The sequence below is a fragment of the Orcinus orca genome, chromosome 2 (assembly GCF_937001465.1).
Source record: "Orcinus orca chromosome 2, mOrcOrc1.1, whole genome shotgun sequence".
Taxonomy (NCBI): Eukaryota; Metazoa; Chordata; class Mammalia; order Artiodactyla; family Delphinidae; genus Orcinus; species Orcinus orca.
In genome coordinates, this window is record NC_064560.1 from 176,162,821 (window position 1) to 176,182,809 (window position 19,989).

A 19,989-nucleotide genomic window follows, 5' to 3' on the forward strand; every position below is an offset into this window, starting at 1 on the left:
TGCTGCAAGCCTCCCCTGATTCATAGCCCTACTGCCTCCTCTCTCCTCCACGCCAGCCTCTGGCAGCCCCACCTTGATAGGGAGTGGATGAGGGCCACTCTGGAATGTTCTGGAAGGAATCTTAGGACGGGGTCAAATAGATGGGAGCCTCAGAATCAGTCTTTTGAGGATTATGGGGCCCTCCTCTCCCCGAGGGAGCCTGATCACTCACCACATTTGTCCTCACCCCCCCCCCAACCCTACCAAGGAACAGTGGCAGAGGCTAGAGTTTAGTCGCAAAAAATTGTGTACAATTTTGCAAGTCACTTACACCCTCTAATTTCTTACCTATCAAATTTGATTACTTATATCTTCCCTGTCCTCCTCCCAGAGGGTTAAGAAGGGACGTGTGTTCTAGTTAGTGTATGTGTTATAGAAAACAATACATCTACGTAAGACAATAACTTGCTGAGAACACTCTCTGTAGAGAGGATCTAAGGTTTAATTACAGCAGATGTGTGAATTAGAAAACCAAAGATGAGGCTCCGGTGCCAGCACCCGCCCCTCTTTGGTTGTGTCTTCAGTAATCTGTGCAATTAAGACGATGTTAATCACCAATTAGCACAGCGTCATGCACTGTGTAGAACTCAATAGTCGGTAGCTACGGATACTAAGATGGGGCTGAAATGAATACCTCTCCTGTCAACCTCACGGAAAGAGCGCGTCTTTGTGCTGTCACTACTGTTAAGGGGAAAAGACGTGAACTGAGAACCGTGTGGCCCCCTTTTTTCCTGGACAGTCCCTCCCTCTAACGCCCCTTTCGTTCAGTGACTAGGCCTTGGGGACTGCCCACTTACAAGGTCGAGGGAGACATATCCAAGTCTCCGAGGCTTCCCAGGAAGTGGATGAGTCTCTACCTGGGGGATGACCACAGCGGCCCCGGGCCCCTGGCATGAGCCCTCCCCCGCCGCGGGCCATCGTCCTCACCCCCGGACCTCTGTCTGCTCCCGCATCTCCGCAGCATCCTGGAGGATTACAAGTTCATCCAGTGCGGTGTGTCGGCCCAACAGTCCTCGGTGACCACCGTCGTCAAATCCGACCGCTGGAGGGTTGTCCTTGCCCCACACCCCAAAGACATTATTTGGTAAGCCCTCTCCGTCCCTCCCCTCTCCTTTGAGCTCCTCTGGGACTGAAGAAGGCCGTAGGACGGGGAAGGGAGTCAGGGCCTGTCCTCCTGCTTCACTGCCCACACACGGCCCCCGCTGGGCTGTTTCTCTCTTGGGCATCACAGCCTCCTCCCACGCCCAAGCCCACCCCACCACAAGCATGGAAGGCACCCAGCCTTTGGGGAAAGAGTTTTTTCCTGCAGAAAGAATTCGGATCGTTTTTTTGGCTCGCTTTATAAGTGGTGTGACTGAGGCGAAGGCCCAGGGCTGTCTCATGCAGGTGTGGGTGGGCCCACGGGCTTGAATTAGACCAGGGCAGCCTGGTCCACAGCTGGCACGCAGCAAGCAGCACGGGCTGTGTCTGAGGGCTGAGACCCGGGGTCCTAAGTGCGTCTCCCTCCTCTGTCCTGCCCAGGAAACACCTGTCTGTCCGCCGCTTCCATTGGTGGGCCCGCTTCATCGCAATCAACACCTTCCTCTTCCTCCTCTTCTTCTTCCTCACCACGCCTGCCATCATCATCAACACCATCGACATGTACAACGTCACCCGCCCCATGGAGAAGCTGAAGGTGCCTCCTCTGCCCAGGCCAGGCGCGGGGGCCCCAGGGAGATGAAGGAAGAACTCAGGCGAGGAGGGGGTGGGAGGCCCACTGGGACGTGACTCTGATGCCCGCACACTTGTGGCCGTGGCAGCGGTGTAAATGGTGGCACAGCGCTTCCTGTGTTCTAAAGGGCATGAATGTGGGTCGTTGCCCATCTTAGGGACAGGGGCTGAAGAGTGGGGGAGCCCCAGGCGAGTTCTGGGATGAGTTTGGGGGGTGGGCTTGGAGGGCTGCTTTACATTGGGCCCAGCTAGAGGTACAAAAGGGGCAGCAGAAGGTGTGGCGAGCGTGACAGCTCTGTTCTCCCCACGTTCCCTAGAGCTGGGCTCCCTGCTCTGAAGACAGGGTTGAGAGCGGGGCAGGCAGAGGTTAGTTCCAAGGCAGCCCTTCTAGAGGAGAAGGCCCTCCAGCTCTGTCTCCACTTCCCGCACTTCCAGACACACCCACAGCTGGCTGGGCGTGTGCGATGGCTCACAGGAGTCATCCCTGGAGGGAAGGGCTGCTTCATATGGACAGAGGTGTTCCGAGGAGCTGGACTGGCTCGTTTCCAAGTTCCATAGCCTCAAGGCTGTCGTAGTGATCCCAGAAGGCCCCTCCTTTCCTGTTATCCCTGTGCCTGTTCCAGCAAAACACACGCACCCACGCGTGCGCGCAGCCAAGCACGTCTGCTGCCGATGCCTACCTTTGCCTCCTTTGTCAGCTTCTCAATAGGCCCCAGGCAAGGGCACCACAGCTCTCCCTGGGAAGTCTTGCTCCATACCCTCCCCCTCTTTGCCACGTCTCACACAACATCACAACAAAAGCAGCGTCTCCGGGGGCTTCCCTGGTGGCGCAGTGGTTGAGAGTCCGCCTGCCGATGCAGGGGACATGGGTTCGTGCCCCGGTCTGGGAAGATCCCACATGCCGCGGAGCGGCTGGGCCCATGAGCCATGGCCGCTGAGCCTGCGCGTCCGGAGCCTGTGCTCCGCAGCGGGAGAGGCCACAACAGTGAGAGTCCCGCGTACTGTAAAAAAAAAAAAAAGCAGTGTCTCCTCCCTGAGGTCTGAGACATGAGTGACAGCAGCTGGCTGTGGCCTTAGGGCCAAGTCACTAGGGGCAGCCTAGGGCACCCCTCCCGTGACCTCAGCATCGAAGGCCTGCACTCCCTGGGGATGTCACTTGACCTTGGGGTGTCAGCCACCGGCCGCCCCGGCTGGGCAGACCCCTGACCAGGAAGGCGGGTCAGAAAGGCCAGGCGCACTGTGCAGCCTCGGGGACACCAGGCCTGCTCTGGGGCTGAGCTGGAGAAGAGGCCAGGGACGTGGGCGAAGGCGAGGGAAGCCTGCAAGGAGAATGGAGCTTCTCGCATTGACGTCTCTCTGCCCTTCTCCGCTCCACCCCTACAGAGCCCCATCGTGACCCAGTTCTTCCCCTCCCTGTTGCTCTGGGCCTTTACGGTGATATTGCCTCTGATCGTCTACCTGTCCGCCTTCCTTGAAGCCCACTGGACCAGGTGAGCTGGGGGCCCCCCCTCCTAGCCCTGCTCTCGGCACCTGCTTCTCCCTCTGCCCCCCCAAACCCCACCAGCTTAGGACTCTGGCTTCCTGTCTGGCCTCAGGAATGGAATAGATATGGGGTGGCTTTGATGCCTGAAACCATCCCAAAACACTAACGATATTTTTTTCTTTGGAAAGAGGGGACGGGTTTGCCTCTGGGCCTCTGGGCTCAGGGATGCTGAGATAGGGCCACCATACCAGGCATGTGGGGTCAAAACCCAGCCCTCCTCGGGCTGCTCCCTCAGCCTCCAGCCACGCGCTGAGGGTCTGGAGCTGCGGGCAGAGATAGACAGCGCCAGGAATTCCAGGCAGAGGGCAGAGGATGAGAGTGAGAGAGCAGGACTTGTTTGGAAAATGTCAGAAGAGCTGCTATGGCCAGAGCAGAGGAGCCCCTGCACTCAATCTGACTGCAGACCCACGTAGCCTACACAGTGCCCACATCTTAAACAATTAAGAGCTATTTCCTATTTATTAGCACTAATAGTTCTATGGTAGGAGCTAATTAGTTAGAAAGGATTTACCGTATGCTGGGGCAGGTGGACCTGCTTTGGCCTGAAGGCTGCGTGGGTCTCAAAAGTTATTTCCTGCACCAAAAGTTTCTATCATTCTATCAGGCAGTAAGCCTGTAAGGAGGTTTATCTTAACAGAAATCCTTACTGGTCTTTCCTCTGGCCAAGAACAGGGTTCATGTTGCTTATTGAAACTCTGCAAGAATTCTGAGTATCATTAGTAATGTCCCTTGAACAGAGATGTCAAGTATATGGTATGTGTGTGCCTTCCCTTCCTTTTCTTATGCCCAAGGCAGACATCACTAGTTGATCATGCTATTCTTTCCTGCTGCTCCCAGCCACAGCACAGCTCACAGTGCTCCGTGGAGACGGCACTGGTATGCACTGTGAAACCATTTTCTAGGCCAGGTAGCCGTCTCTCTCTCTTCATTCTGTAGTAAGGCGTTTGGTTCTTATCATGTCTCTCTTTGTTTCCTTCTAGATCAGCTCAGAATCTGATCATAGTGCACAAGTGCTACATCTTTCTGGTGTTTATGGTGGTCATTCTGCCCTCTATGGGACTGACCAGGTACCTCACCTCCAATTCTCTCTCCTCTGTCAGCCAGGCTCACCCTAGAGTTGGAACCTCCTCTTTCAGACACTGTAGGCCCACCTCTGGTTGCTGCAAATCCATTCCTCAAATGACAGTCCAGTGCCTGTCCTGAGCTTAGCATGAGTCAGGTATCATGTGAACTCTAGGCTGTCAGCCATGAACTCTGACCTCAAAGAGCTTATCCTCCAGCTGGGGAAACAAGCTGTACCTATCAGCTAACTGACAGCCCAAGGTGGGAAGAATGTGCAGTAGAAATTCAGAAGAGGGAGAGAACACTATGGGAGCAATGGCTGGCAAAGGTTTGCTAGAGGGGAGGCCTTGAGCTGAAAGGCCAAAGGGTTAGCACCCAGCATTAAGAAGAGAGGCAGTGTGGATTGGCCAGCTAGAATATTAAGATGCAAGAGTCTTTGGGGATTGGGCAAGGGAGGTTGAAAGGAAGGAGGCCAGCCCAAGAGGAACTGAACCCCAGACCTTAGGTCATAGATTCATTAACTGAAGGGTCTGCTTTATTCTTGTTCTTTTTCTTGTGCTTGATTCTTTATTCTAGTTTGGATGTCTTTTTCCGCTGGCTCTTTGACATCTACTATCTGGAACAGGCATCCATCAGGTTCCAGTGAGTACTAGAGTGCATGTTTCAGGTGTACTCCCAGTGTGCATTGGGGCTTCACACCAGGTGGATATGTGTATCCTTTATTTGCTCATACAGGTAGAGGTGAATGCATGTTAACACTCTCATTAGGCAGCCTCTTAACATTTCCTGTGCCATGGACCCCTTTGGGGGTAAAGCCCAGGGACTCCTTCTCTGAATGAACTAATTGTAGATTTGAGGGAAATTGCCCCCAAAAATGTCCTATGTACCTTTTTTTTTTTTTTTTTTTGCGGTACGCGGGCCTCTCACTGCCACGGCCTCTCCCATTGTGGAGCACAGGCTCCAGACGCGCAGGCTCAGCGGCCATGGCTCACGGGCCCAGCCGCTCCGCGGCACGTGGGATCTTCCTGGACCGGGGCACGAACCCGTGTCCCCTGCATCGGCAGGCGGACTCTCAACCACTGCGCCACCAGGGAAGCCCCCTATGTACCCTTTATCCAGTTTCCCCCAATGGTAACATCTTGCATAACTATAGTACAATATCACAACCAGGAAATTGATGTTGAAAGAATCCACAGAGCTTGTTCAGATTTTGCCAGTTTTACTTGTACTCTGAGTAGATTTCTTTAAACGTACAAAATACCTGGGTTATAACAAAAACCAATTATGCTGAAACATAGTTATCAAAATACTTTAAAATTCAAATTTGTAATGCAATCTCTATTAACACGTTTAATAATAGGCTGCTGCATTCTAAAGGTAGGCAAGCAAAAGTTACACTTTATTGTTTTAAAGGCATCGGTGTGAAAGGTGATGTTACTTACCTAGAAGAAGAATATTAAGTTGGGCAGGGGAGTGGTTTTTTGACAAGGCAACATGCATGTCGTGTTAGGTATCCAGCCACTTTCTTTTTTGTTTTGTTTTGGTTTTAGGGTTCCAAATGTTGAAAGTCCCAATTTTCAAAGGTATATTATTGCAAATGACATGCAAGCTTTCATAGCTTGCTTTATAGGGCAAGGACCAGAATTCTCCAAGCTTTCTACAATTAAACTATAACTGTAATAAGTTGATTTTTTTCCAAGATGAGTGAGTTCATCTTTGGCTAGGTCATTATCTTCAATACAGTTTGTATATGAGAAAGAAAAGAATTGTGAGTTCATGACTCAACTCTGATGCCCTCAAGAAAGAATAGTGTTTGAAGGAGTTATGAAATATGTCCAGGGGCTTACAGATTTCTCTTTTCAAGGAAGGTGACAGAATTGTGTAGATGGAGACACTGGAAAGCAACAGAGATGCCTGGGTCACCAGCGTGAGAACAGGCAGTGTGCCCATCCATTCAGGTGGCTGAATGACTACTAGTTGAAGTCGGCCAGCTAGCTATGTGAAACACGCATGTGCAGACAGAAAAGTCTCAATCATGTGAATTTAGCATGTCTAATTTAGTGGCCTGACTAATAACTAGCATCATTTTGAAATGATGATGAGCACAAATGGTATCGTAAGGGCTCAGCAATAAGTACAACACGATATGAAAATACCTCATTTCAACTGGTGACAGACTCATGGCTATGGCTGACATCGCTGTGATTTGTTGCCCATGCTCTTAATGGAAGGAGGTGCTAAATCGGAGAAAGTAAAGATGTAATCTTTTCCCTATTCAAGGTCACAGACCCGCAAAATTCTACTTATGGACTCTCCAGGGTCTGTGGATCCAAGTCAAACAGTCCTTCTTTATTATTTGTTTTGAATTTTATTTTAATTTATTTTTTATACAGCAGGTTCTTATTAGTTATCTATTTTATACATATTAGTGTATACATGTCAATCCCAATCTCCCAATTCATCCCACCACCACCACCTGCCCCCTGCTTCCCCCGCCTTGGTGTCTATACGTATGTTCTCTACATCTGTGTCTCTATTTCTGCCTTGCAAACCGGTTCACCTGTACCATTTTTCTAGATTCCACATATATGTGTTAATATACGATTTTTTTTCTCTCTCTGACTTACTTCACTCTGTATGACAGTCTCTAGGTCCATCCACGTCACTACAAATGACCCAATTTCGTTCCTTTTCATGGCTGAGTAATGTTCCTTTGTATACATGTACCACATCTTCTTTATCCATTCGTCAAACAGCCCTTCTTCAGAGCAAGCCAGTGCATGTATCTCCTAACCCATCCACAAATGCCACAGACCACCCCCAGCCCTGCTCAGAAGGGCCGTTGTTAACTTAAACTGGTCTGAGAACACATGTATACAGTCAGCCCTCCATATCCACATCTTCGGATTTGACCTACTGCAGATCAAAAATATTCAGGAAAAGAATTCCAGAAAGTTCCCAAAAGCAAAACTTGAATTTGCTGTGTGCAGGCAGCTACTTGCACAGCATGTACATTGTATCTACAGCTGTTTACATTGTGTTAGGTATTATAGGCGATCTAGAGATGATTTAGAGTATACAGGAGGATGCATACAGGAGGATGTGCCTATGCAAATATTATGCCAGTTCATGTAAGGGACTTGAGCATCCCCGGATTTGGTATCCGCAGGGGCTCCTAGAACCAATCCCTCACAGATACCGAGGGATGACTGTATTTGAAAGCTATTCTCCCCATCTCTACCTCCACCCCATCCCCACTTCCTCAATTCGTTTCCTCTCTCTCCTCCTTCCTCCCAATACCTCTGCCCTTTCCCTCTTCCCCGGCTTCTGTGGCTGTCTTCCACCCAGGTGTGTGTTCCTGCCAGACAATGGCGCCTTCTTTGTCAACTACGTGATCACGTCAGCTTTGATTGGCACAGGCATGGAGCTGTTGCGCCTGGGGTCCCTCTTTCTGTACACCACCCGACTCTTCTTCTCCAGGTCGGAGCCGGAGAGAGTCCACATCAGAATGGTGAGGGCCAGGCCCTTCCCTGAGCACAGCCCTCAGAGTTTCCCTTGGGCGGGTGTCAGGAAGGGGGCCTGTTAGAAGCACGGAGGGACCGGAGGTGGGAGGCATGGTGAGGTGGGGCGAGGTGCTTCTCGGACACCAGGGTTGGAAGGGAGGTTGCCATCCCAGACAAGGAGCACAGAAGCAGCAAGCCAAGTGGACCAGGCCACCTGAGGAGGACCCCTGCCTTCTGCCCCAGAACCAGGCCATGGACTTCCAGTATGGGCGTGAGTACGCGTGGACGTTGAACGTCTTCAGCGTGGTGATGGCGTACAGCATCACTTGCCCCATCATTGTTCCTTTCGGTGAGTCATCCCTGAAGCTCCCTGGGGACTGCACACCCTCGGACTGGGAGCCCCACAGCATCCAGCTCCCTCCTAGATCAGGAGGGACAGCCTGTCGGAAGGGTGGGAGGGGCCAGGTCAGAGCCAAGCCAGTCAGGGTTTGGGTGGCTGTTTACATAGGATGTTTGTTGACAGAATAGGTTCTAGGGGCTCAAGGGAAGCTGCTGGTCCCAGAGGTCAGCACCATGGAGCTCCCACAGCCTGTTCTTGGCCCTTGCCACTCGGACAGACCTGAATCTAGCATCTCAGGCCTGGGTGGGGAGCCTTGGGACGGCCGCTGAGCGTGCGTCCATCTCCCGGCCCCCAGGGCTACTCTACCTGTGCATGAAGCATGTCACGGACCGCTATAACATGTACTACTCCTATGCACCCACCAAACTCAACGAGCAGATCCACATGGCTGCCGTCCACCAGGCCGTCTTCGCACCGCTCCTGGGTCTGCTCTGGATGCTCTTCTTCTCCATCCTGCGGTTAGGTAGGTACCCAGCCCGCCCCAGCATCCCGCCTCTGCCCGTTCCCCATGGCTCCGTCACCCCTCAGCAACTCTGGAGGAGCAGAAAAAGCCTGGGAAGAGCAAGGTGTTACTCGTGGAACAGGGCAAATCAAAGCCCAGTGCCTTCTCTAGGCCTTGAGGGCTCGTGTTAGAGTCCCGGCAGACCTTGGAAGCTAAGCGGAGGACCAGCGTGGTCCAAATCATATACATTTTGGTTTACAACTTTCAGGGCAAAACCAAAGCAAAACAAACAAACAAAAAATAAAAAAAATCCTATTCCTTCATTCTAACTCAAGACTGGCAGGAAATAAAATATTAGCTAACAGGCTCCATTCGCAAGACATTCCCTCTGGGATCCTAGAAGATGCCTGGCCTTATGTGTTGTCAAAAACCTAGAGGAGGATTCAGAGCCTGCCCCAGCAGCCAGCTTGGCTACACAAAGCTGCTGACCCCGCCCAGCTGAGCTCAGAGACACCCTCACAGAGAGAGGCCCCACAGGCCACATACTGGAACCCCCCGGCTCTCTCCCCTCAGAGCCACCCATGCCCCAGGCAGCAGTCTCTGCCAGCCCCTTCCCAGTCTCAGAAAAGGCTCATGCTGACCTCCCCGTCCTCCTTCTTCCCCCCCACCCCCCACACTTGCCTTCCCTCAAGACACTTGACCTTAACCTTCTCAGTGGTGTGGAGAAGGGAAAGTCCATGTTTTTTCACTGCCTGTCACAGGGGTGTCGGGCAACGTTCAGCTCACAGTTATTTATATGCATTGTCCATTTGTTGTCGCCCCCGAAGCCTTTCCTGCCCCAGCAGACTTCATTTTTTTAATAATGCTTTTTTTCTAAGTATAGAGAACTACATGTTTATTATCAAAAACAGAGAAAATTGAAAGATCAAAATTTGAATGACCTACCAGCTCCCCTACAGCCTCATGTCTATCGCTCACACACCTCACTCTGTGCATACGTTTTGGGGGACAGGGCAAAGTGGAGGGAGTTTATTGGTTTACTCTTACTTTACAAAATTGTGATATCCACTTTATACTATTCAGACTTGTATCCTGAGTTTCTTCACTGAACATTATGTTCTGAGCAATTTCTTGCATTATCAAAATACTGTTGAGTACACGCCTTTTAACGTCTGCGTGAAATTCTGTCACTTTTAGTCAGTTCTCCATGGTTGGGATATTGACGTTGTTTATCATTTTTTGCTTTTATAAAAACACAACAATAAACATTGTTATGCAATAACTTCTGACTGTAAAGACTGATTTTCAATATTCATGTAGTTAGAAAACTGCTACCATAAAAAAGTTACCAAACATCCCCAAACAAAAATTCTGAATTGCTTTTCCATGCCATTAGCACGTGTAACCGAGCACACTCACTCCAAAAGGGCTTACAAGGGCCAGACAAAGACAAGTATCATATGATATCGCTTATATGTGGAATCTCAAAAAAAAAAAAAGATAACAAATGAACTTACCTACAAAACAGAAACAGACTCACAGACTTACAGAATGTACTTACAGTTACCAGGGCGGTCGGGGAGGGATAGATTGGGAGCTTGGAATTGACATGTACACACTGCTATATTTAAAACAGATAACAAGGACCTACTGTATAGCACAGGGAACTCTGCTCAACACTCTGTAATAACCTAAATGGGAAAAGAACTTGAAACAAGAATAGTTACGTGTATATGTATATCTGAGTCACTTTGCTGTACACCTGAAACTAACACAGCATTGTTAATCAACTATACTCCAGTATAAAATTTAAAAAAATTTTTTTAAAAAGAGCTTACAAGAAAGGGTGTTGGTCTGAGACTGACTGTATTTTGGGGCAGTGGCATAAATGAGTGACTCAGAGATACTTCCCAGGGACCGTGAGGTGGAAGGTAACTGACATCAAGGAGGACGTTTAATGGGCACCTAAGTGGATATTTAAGTCAATTATTTTTTTTCATGGAATCCACTGGATGCCAAATCCTAAACTGGCCAAATAGCACAGAGGGTTGATGTCCTTGTGTCGGGCTCATTGATCAAGTTGTTAAGGGGAGAACTGGGCAGGGACATCTCTGCCCCAGGCTCCAAACTCCTACAGGGGTGCTGAGCTGGGCCCCAGGCATCTGTCAGCCCGGGCGGCATCTCAGCCGGCACCCCTGCCCACAGCTCTGGTCCTCAAGCGCCACGCCCATGCCTTTCCTTCTCCTTGCAGGGCCACTACACGCCATCACCTTCTTTTCCCTCTCCACCCTTATCGTTTCCATGATACTGGCCTGCGTTGGCACTTTTCTGGGGAAGCTTCGGAAAGCGTCTGACTATGAGGTGAGTCGCCAGCCTGGCTTTCCTCCGCAGGTTCTCCCGGTCCCAGGGCACACAGCTCCTGGATGCCCACCCGAAGCACCACAGTGACGAGAGGCTCTTGCCTTCCTCTCTGATGACGGGATGTGCAGACTCAGTGCCGGGTGTACGTGCTGCATGTATCCTTGCACTGGCCCCGGAATCACACCTCCCGGGGCGGGGAAATCCAGAAGACAGCTGTCCTCTCCTCTTCTCCCCTCTTTCATCTCCTCCGAACCACAGGCTGCTGGCCCATCCCTCCTACGATGTGAGCCTAATCAGCCACTGAGCCGCGAGGGCCATTCCAAGGCACGGAGGCTTGAGAGAGAGGATGGAGTGAAGGAGTAAAAGAGGGGGTGGTAAAGGAGGATAACCTGGGGAAAGGGGTCAGTCATCTCACTTTTAAGAATCTCAGGATATTGAACTTGTCTGGAAGGGAGGCCTGGCTCCCTGGGCCCCATGACTCTTTCGGCTCTTTGCCAGTGGGGCCGAGCCAATTATTAGAGAAGGGATCTAATCCATGCCAAGAGGACTGTGCTCTAGATCAGCACTTCCTAAAGTGGAGTGACCGTAGAGGTGTATGGGAATGATTTCCAGTGGACTAAAACATTTTATATTTTTCATGGTCACACATTTATTTTTCTACTTAACCTTGTTTACGGCAACTGACACAGGATTTCTGTTCATAAGAGTGAATTGTTTCCTTTTCAAATGAATTTAAATAAGAAAGAAAGTTGATTTAAAGTACTAGCATCCTGCTGAGTCAGAGCAGGGAGACTCTGAGAAGAGGATCTTCTTGCTTCCAGTGGTTCTGTATCTGTGGCCCTGGGCACAGGTGCCTGCTGCCCTTTCTACCTGGACCCTCCTCCATCCCCTGGCCCGAGTCCACGCTAGTGAAGGACCAGAGCGAACGACGCCTCTGGCTCTGTCTTCCCAATACAACGGGATCTGGGATCTGGTTACTCAAGGGTCCATTCTAGAGACAGAAGGTGACAGGGGACCTAACCCCTCATCTCATTACAGAGATAGAGGGGAAATTCTGGCAGGAGATAAGGTATTATGGAAGTCAAGGCTTCTCCTAGAGTCAGAGCAGTCTCATCTTTGAACCGCAGCCTCCACTCTGCTTACTCTCTCCCACTGTGGTCCTTGCGAATGGAATATTTCAGAAGGGTCTCCCCAGCTTCCCAGTCTACTCTCTGTCCCCCTGGGCTTCAGCCCTGCCAGCTGGACTGCGGGTCTGGAAAAATAGAAGATGAGTTTAAGGGGAGCGGCAGTCCCCTTAAGGCTGAGTTTAAGGTCCAGGCTTCTCTGGACGTGGGGAGGGTGGGGGCACCCCGTGACCCTCCTTGTCTCTTCCGCCGCTGCAGCCCGAGGAGGAGATGGAGACCGTGTTTGACCTGGAGCCCAGCAGCACCTCCTCCACGCCAACTTCCCTTGTGAGTCAGTGCCTTCGCCCTGGGACGTGTAGGGAGGCGGGTGCTTGCAGGGGTGGGCTACTCCAGCAGCATTGCGGGGATACCAGCAGTTAGTGGCCACCCTGGGTACTGGGGAGGAGCCGGGCGTCCCTGTACCCCCTCCTCTGATGCAGCAGCCCGTGGCCCTGGCTGAAGAGCCTTCAGAAAGATAGAAGATCTGGGATTTACTCCAGGACATTCTCTAGAAGGAGCTCAGAGAGGACAAGAACAGTCAGGGCGAACGCAGCCACAGGGAGCTCAGTTGTGTAGACGCAGGGCCCTGCTGGGGCTCAGCCTCAGGACCGAAGGCTGCCTCCAAGGGCACAGGGGCCAGGCAGAGTGGCGCAGATAGAGCCGCAGCGAGCTATTGGAAGTCTGCACCGCATGGTAAGGCAGGGGCCGTGCCGGATGAGTGAGTCCGTCAGCTTGTGAAGAGACGAGGCCGGACTCAGAGTGCGGGGGGTCCAGCAGGCTGGGCGTTGGCTCCCACACTGTGGCTCAGCCTGGAGGGGCATGAGCGCTCGCCCGCAGCCCGGCCACAAGTGTGGCTGCAGGGCCACTGATGCATGCACTGAGCAGGGTACCGGGTCAGCCCGTGCCCCGATGCCAGGGTGCCTTGGGGAGCACTGAAGAAGGGTACCAGCCAGCCTGGGCACTCAGGGAAGGCTTCCCGGAGGAGGGAACATCTAATCCGACCCCAGGAATGGGAGAGTAGGGGTTACCAGGTGGAAGAGTGTGTGGGGGAAGAGCATTCAAGGAAGAGGATCAGCCTGTGCAAAGACCCCGAAGAGAGAATCTGGAGCACCGGGGAACCTAAGACAGTTTGGGGCCTGGTGCAAATGCAGAGTGGGCGGCAGGGACCGGTGCGAGGGGAGGCCCTTTAGTCATGGCAGCGTTGGGTGAAAGCTCACAGACGCAACAGTGGGCGGATGTGCCCACACCAGGTGCCTAGAACTACAGGTCTGCCTCACTCTGAAACGAACCCTACAGATAGGGCCCGATGAGCTCTGGGAGGTGGCAGGCAAGAAGGAGCTCCAGTACCAGAGAGACAACAAAGGTTTCGAAGCAGGAAAGTCTCTCTTCACATAGCATCTCCCCTGGGGCCCTTCCAAGATGACCCCTCTGGAATATTGTAAGCAATCGGTTATTGAAACCTTACAAACTAGACGCGTCACCATTCTCGCTCTTGATCTTTATGATAAACCTGCACAGTAGGGGGTTTTTATCCTCATTTTACAGATGGGGAAACTGAGACTCACAAAGGTGAATTAATTTAGACCCTAGAGTACTACTATGCAAGGAAGTGGCAGAACAAGGTTTGAACCAGGTCTGTCAGACTCTAGACTTCGAGCTTTAAAAAAAAAAATTCCTGGAATTGATTTTTTTAAATCTTTCATTATTATAACAGAGGGGTCTAAGCGTTGTAGATAATTATGGGGAAAAAACAGAGAAGCAAAAATAAGAAAATTAAAAGTCCATGTTTCTACCACCTAGAGATGACCACTGATAATGTATATTTTTTCAGATATATAGATATTTTTTAATGACATAATACTGTACACTATTTTATAACCTGCATTTTAAGTTAACAATCTCTGTCTTTCTACCTATATGCATTTTTACCTCTTCAAATACCCAGTCCATATTCAACTTGCCCTACGTGTTCCAGAAATATCTTTTACAGCTTGTCCAGACCAAGATCCAGTCCAGTCTCTGTGCGAGATTAACCTGGCACCTGTGCATGTCCCTTTTATTTTAGCACCGTCTCTGTTTTATGACTTGTTGGAGAGACCAAGCCAGGAGTCCTGCAGAATGTCCCAACTTCTGGCTTTTTCTGGCTGTTTCTTCATGGTATCTTACAGGAGGTTACACTATCTCCTGTATTTCCTGAAAACTAGAAGTTAGATCCACAGGCTTGATAGATTCAAGTTCGACACTAGGGGCTAGATAGAACACATTACAGGCAGTGCTGTGAGTCACACCAGGCAATATATAATATCCCATTTATTGCCATTAATGATGCTGAAGTGACTCCCTGATTCAGGGATGACTGCTGGCTTCTTCCATTGTTCAGTTACCATTTTTCCCCCAGGACCCAAAAGTCATCTGTGGGGTTTATTTTGGCCTTATGAAAATACCTCAGTTCTTCTGTAGAAAGAGTGTTCTCTCATCAACTAGGGCTGTTTAGTTTCACTGAGATAAATTCCCACAGGAAAGGTTTAATTCTACCCAATAATTACCTATTTTCAAAATAAGGAGTTGGTTTAAAAGTCCCTTCAAAGGGTGACAAACAGCTCTGACCCTCGTACTTCTTGTATTTTTCTAGTCTGCTGCCATCCCAGGCATTCCTGGGCCCATGCCTGGATTTCACAGGTCACATGACCAAGACCTCAGCTAGCAGCCTCAGTTTCAAATCCTGGCCAACCAATGACACAGCCCGAGGGAGCTGGCTGCACCTCGGAAGCTGTGTTAGAAAATGCGCTAGCTCAGGAATGGGGGGGTCCCTCCAGACCCCAGTGTAAGGGAGACTCATGTCATCACCCCCTGGGTTCAGCCTGACCTGGAACCAAGAATAAATGGCACGTGTGCTGAACGAAGAGTAGCCTAGGAGACTCACACTAACCAGCCCAGGGAGCACACAGATGCTCGATAAATGATCGAGAGCAGCTGGGCAGGCGGGATGGCCGGAACTTGGGCTGCGGGGGAAGAAGGGAGGAGCCACGGCTTAGAGGGGCAGAGGCTCTGCGTGTAAAGCGTGAGGGGGAAGCGTGTGCCCAGGGACTTGCCCCAGATGTGACCTCACCCCATCTCCCCTCTCTGTCCCGAGCAGCTGTATGTGGCCACCGTGCTACAAGAGCCGGAGATGAACCTGACCCCAGCCTCCTCCCCAGCCCGGCACACCTACGGCACCATGAACGGACAGCCGGAAGAGGGAGAAGAGGAGAGTGGTGTGAGGGGCTTTGCAAGGGAGCTGGACTCGGCCCAGTTCCAGGAAGGGCTGGAACTGGAGGGCCAGAGCCAGTACCACTGACCAGGACCCAAGGCCTCCACCTGGCAACGCCAGCCGGGAGTGGCGGCCAGGGGAGAGCCCAGCAGGGGGAGGCAAGGAGGGTGGCCTGGACCGCCGCCCCACTACCTCCTGCAGACTTTGGGAAGGCCCCAACGGAGCCCCGGCTATCTGTCGGCCACGTGGAGGCCCCGACCTGCTGACCAGCTAGAACGGGAGATGACGGGCAGTGTCGAGGGACCCCAGGATGGGATGGAGGATACCGGCGAGCACCATGTCTTGGGAGCAGGGGCTGGAGCCCTGAGCACAGAGACTGAAGGCTGGGGGACTTCCTGGGGTCATGGTGGAGAAGGTTCGCATCAGGGAAGAGGCAGGAGGAAGCCCACTGAAGACTCTCTGGGGTCGTCGCCACCCTTCCACCAGCTGCCCTGCCCAAGGAGCTTCTGCTGCTGTCCTACCCTAACCCTCACTCCCAGCCCACCCCTCTCCTGCAGTCTGAGGAAGCAAAGGTATGTATGCTGGCCTCGCCAGCAAGACACAGACGGCCACCTCCTCCGGGTTTCCCTGCACGGGGATCTGTAAAGAGGAAGTCTCTGCACCCGCCCGCAGGGAGGGGCAGCTGAGACCATAGACTTAAAGGAGGCGACTGAGCCCCTTCCTATTCCTCTGCCCCTCATCAGATGTCCCCAGGAGCAGCAGGGTAGAGAGCCTTCTTTCTATTCCTGCAGGAGTAGCTGGGATGTGGTCACGCAGGGCTCATTAAACGGGACCTGTGTGCCTTTTGATGAAGGCTGCTGGTTACTGTAAGGTGGGCGGGGCAGAGGCAGAATTCATGGAAGGAGGTCTTCTCCCAAAACGCTGAGTGATGAGAAACCCGATATACCTCCCCAAGCCCCGGGGCCTAATGAGAGGACCCCCAAGGTCGAGGATGTGGCCACTGAGAGCTGCTCCGGCCACATACCCATCTGAGTGCCTAGGCCCCCAGGGTGACCAAGGTGGGGGGTAGCTGAGGGTGAGAAGCCCTTGCTGCAAACTGAAGGCACTGGCCTCTCCCCGGCCTCCGAGCAGGACCCTTCCTCTCCTCTCGGGGCCGCCCTGCGCTTTGCACTGAAGAGCAGTCCAGTGGCCTCCAGTGTGGTCCTGGCTCAGACACTGCGGATGCCCTGCGGGGGACTGAGGGGCGCAGGCGGGAGCTGCGTCCTCCATGGACAGGCAGCGTAAGGCTGCCCTCCCGGGGCGGCCCCCACCCGAGGCCTGGAGGGGCCGAATCCTGAGTGGGAACAACGCTGGTGCCACCACTGCTGCAGGCCGGGGGTGTGCAGGCCTCTGGGGACAGGCCCCCATCAGGACCACCAGGCAGCCAGCTGGGGAGACACGAAGAAGGGCTGGCCAGGGCCTGGGTGCACCAGAATGAACCAAGTCAAATGGGATCTGCACGCTCTAGAGCTCTCCTGAGCGCCCTCCTCCAAAGGTCTGGGCCCCTGCAGCCAACCTACTGAAGGTGGGCGTCCAGGTTCACCTCACCTGGGTGTTTCCCACCAGCTGCCGGGCACACACGTGCTCCTGAGCTCAGATCACCTGAGCCTCACTTCTGCTCCACCCGTGCCCACATCCTGGCTCCGGAAGCTCCAAGCTTGACCCCAGAGGAGAAATGGCACTTGAGGGGCAAATACTGCCCTCCCCCGAGAGCTCAGCCCAGACCTTGGAGTGAGGGATCTTTCCAGAGAGCCTGGCTCATCTGGGAGGAGGCTGTCTCTCCTCGTCCAGGTAGGAATAAGGAGGAAATACCCAGCTGGTCCCTCGTAAACCCAGGCCCCGCAGGGCTATCTCCCCCAAGCATTTCACCAGCCAACAGGGGGAAGTGGTCCTTTCCAGGACAGTCCAGCACGGCGCCCTGCCCACCATGGGGAGGTGGCAGCCCCAGGCCCTGCCCCGCGCCCAGGTGTGTGGCGAGGGCCGTCCTGCCCGAAGCTGGCCTGAGGGCTCGCCTTCACTTGGCACTACTTGCTGGCATCCGCCCCGGCCTCCGCAGCCCCTGCGGGACTGTTCCTGCTGCTTGTCTCGCCTCCCACTGCCCTGCTGGCAGCCTGTGGAGGCTACATATGGAAAGGTCCCAGCAGATGCTGTGGCAGCATGGCTGGGGCTTCCCCCTCTGAATCTGGGTCAAGTGCAGTCTGGTTCTGAGAGAAGACGGTGAGGATGTTGGGAAAGTTGCTGCATCTGCTGGCTTCTCTACTCTTCCCGGAGACCCTGGCCACAGCCGCTCGACCTCCCGTGGTCACTGCTGCGGGTGTGGGCGTACTTTGGCTCCTTACACGCCACATCCAGGCCCTCCTCAAGCATCTCCCCTCCAACCTGCTCTCTCGGCCCACACGCTTCTCACCCACTGGCCTCCGCCTACCACCATCCACCCCATCCCACTGCCCACTTCCCAGCCGCCCCTGCCCCATCTGTTCCCCCAAGCCCCGCCTCTCAGACCTGATCCTCTCTGGAGGGAGCTGCCTCGGGGTACCAGGTATTGCCTAGAGCCTTTGAGAAATGCCCCTCCCAGGGCCTAGGGCAGCTCCATGCTTGCCTGCCTCTTCCTCAGACACTTCTGGAAGCAAAGTGCCTATCAGCAGCATTGCATCCTCTGGGGACCCCGGTGGGGAGTGTGGACTTGCCTTGGCCATCACCACTAAAGCAATGTGTCAGAACGCCGAACCTTCTTGTTACTAACGCTATGACCGTGCCTTGAATAAACAAGTCCTCCCAACCTCTGCTGGCCTGTGCCTCTGCATCTGAACCAGCCCAGCGGGGCTTTCCCTCCATCCAGAAGGAGCCAGAGCTCCCTGAGGTGGCCAGGCTGGAGCACCACATCTTGCTTTGTGGCTTTGGCCCCTGGGGCCAGAGCTGCCACTCTGGGACCCTTGACCCCTGAGGCCTTCCCTGGCCCCTGTCCTCACAGGGGAAGGCCTGGCAAATGCTACCTCATCTGCTGGAGAAACAGGAAGTGAATCTGCCTCTTTCCACTGCGGATGCTCTGAGAGTCCCCTGAGCAGTAGGGGAGAACTTTCCGGTCCATGAGCTACCCAGGAAGCCACCAGGGCAGCCTTTCCTGGGCAGCAGAAGCCCTGGGGTGAGTGCTGGGCCCTGAGAGTGGGCCCCCGGCCAGATGAGCAGCCGGACTGGACAAGACGAAGACTTCAGGTGGGAGCCCCCAGCAGGAGGCAGCATCAGCCTCCACCAGCAGCACGAGGGCAGGGGGAGGTCAGGGAGAGGTTGGGCATTAGGCGGGTATGTGGGGCTGTCACAGCAGGCCTGCACAGGAGAAGAAAACCCTCTAGCGAAGGGTAGTTATGTCTGCTGTCACACCTGTGGCAAGGTGGGTAAATTCCCTGCCCTGGGGGACGTGTGTACTGGCCCTTCCTCTAGCTAGCTCGCTGACCCTAGGCTGGTCACCTCATCCTGAAAGCAGGAGGACGGGAGGCTGACCACTCTGTCTCATTACTGAATAGAGCAGATTCAGCCGCAGGGACAGAGGGAACAGGGTGTGGAGGGGGGCTTCCTCCCCCGCCGCTCCCCGTGAGGACAGAGGCCACTCTCGGGGCACAGTGCCCAAGCGATGCTCCTGAGCCCCCCTTGCTGGACCTTCTCCTCAAGCTTCCATAGTCCACCCATGGGCAAGGGCTCAAAGCCCCCCATGGGGTGAACCCGGGCAGGGGGCCAGGGCCCATCCCCTTGACCCCTCTCCCCTCAAAGCAATTATCTTCCAAGTCGAGTCCGATGAAATCCACAAGAGATGCTTCAGTGGAGAAAGGAGTAGGAAGACCACCCTGGCCGGGTGGGAGGGGCTAGGTCCTGCTGCCTGGGAATGGGGATCAGGGGGTTAAGGAGGCGGGGAGTGGGCAGATGGCCAAGAGGGAGGCCTGGTGCCAGGGAGGTCCAGGATGCCAGCTCCATGGGGCTCTGCCCAAGAGGGCATTGGTGCACCAGACTGAGTGCCAGGTTGGGCTCTGTGGGACTGGGGAGGAAGCAGAAGGGCCCTGGGCTCCAGGAGGCTGTGCCTGGAGGCCAAGCTTGGGGCAGCTCCCCGCCACCCTCCCAAAGCCGTCACTCGGGAAGCTCCATGCTGGTGGACTCTGGGTTTCTGAGCTCGCTCTGTGAAGGGCCCGGGGAAGCGTGGTGGAGCCTGGCTTATGGGAAGACAGTTCACAGGTGTTTTCAACAGAGGCTGTTTTTTGAACATCTGAGGTCCCACCTTGACAACCAGCAGCCCAGCATCTCTGAAGCTTCAAGTGCTGGGTCTCTAGCCCAGCTGCAAATTGGAGTATCCTGGGAGATTTTAAACATCCAGGCCCCCTCCATGAACGAGCCAGAATTACTGGGGAGGGGCCCGGACATTTCTATTTTACGAAATCCCCCCAGTGACTCTGGTGTGTAGGAGGGTTGAGTGAGCAAGGCTCTCGTGGAG

General features: G+C 53.5%; 1 protein-coding gene across 7 annotated transcripts in view; it reads left to right on the forward strand.

Annotated features, from left to right (window-relative positions):
• Positions 1-18,293, forward strand: part of TMEM63C (transmembrane protein 63C) — a 135,750-nt gene extending 117,457 nt beyond the window's left edge. For 5 of the 7 annotated variants that reach the window (XM_049705202.1, XM_049705211.1, XM_049705194.1 and 2 more), the window contains 11 exons: positions 1,001-1,123; positions 1,561-1,714; positions 3,133-3,239; positions 4,273-4,359; positions 4,931-4,996; positions 7,703-7,865; positions 8,101-8,206; positions 8,553-8,720; positions 10,951-11,060; positions 12,443-12,511; positions 15,360-18,293. In XM_049705202.1, the coding sequence (XP_049561159.1) occupies positions 1,001-1,123; positions 1,561-1,714; positions 3,133-3,239; positions 4,273-4,359; positions 4,931-4,996; positions 7,703-7,865; positions 8,101-8,206; positions 8,553-8,720; positions 10,951-11,060; positions 12,443-12,511; positions 15,360-15,560 (1,354 nt within the window). In that variant the 3' untranslated portion in view covers positions 15,561-18,293. The remainder of the gene's footprint in view (positions 1-1,000; positions 1,124-1,560; positions 1,715-3,132; positions 3,240-4,272; positions 4,360-4,930; positions 4,997-7,702; positions 7,866-8,100; positions 8,207-8,552; positions 8,721-10,950; positions 11,061-12,442; positions 12,512-15,359) is intronic. The other 2 variants (XR_007474970.1, XM_049705222.1) reach the window with 2 other exon arrangements.
• Positions 18,294-19,989: the final 1,696 nt, after the last annotated feature.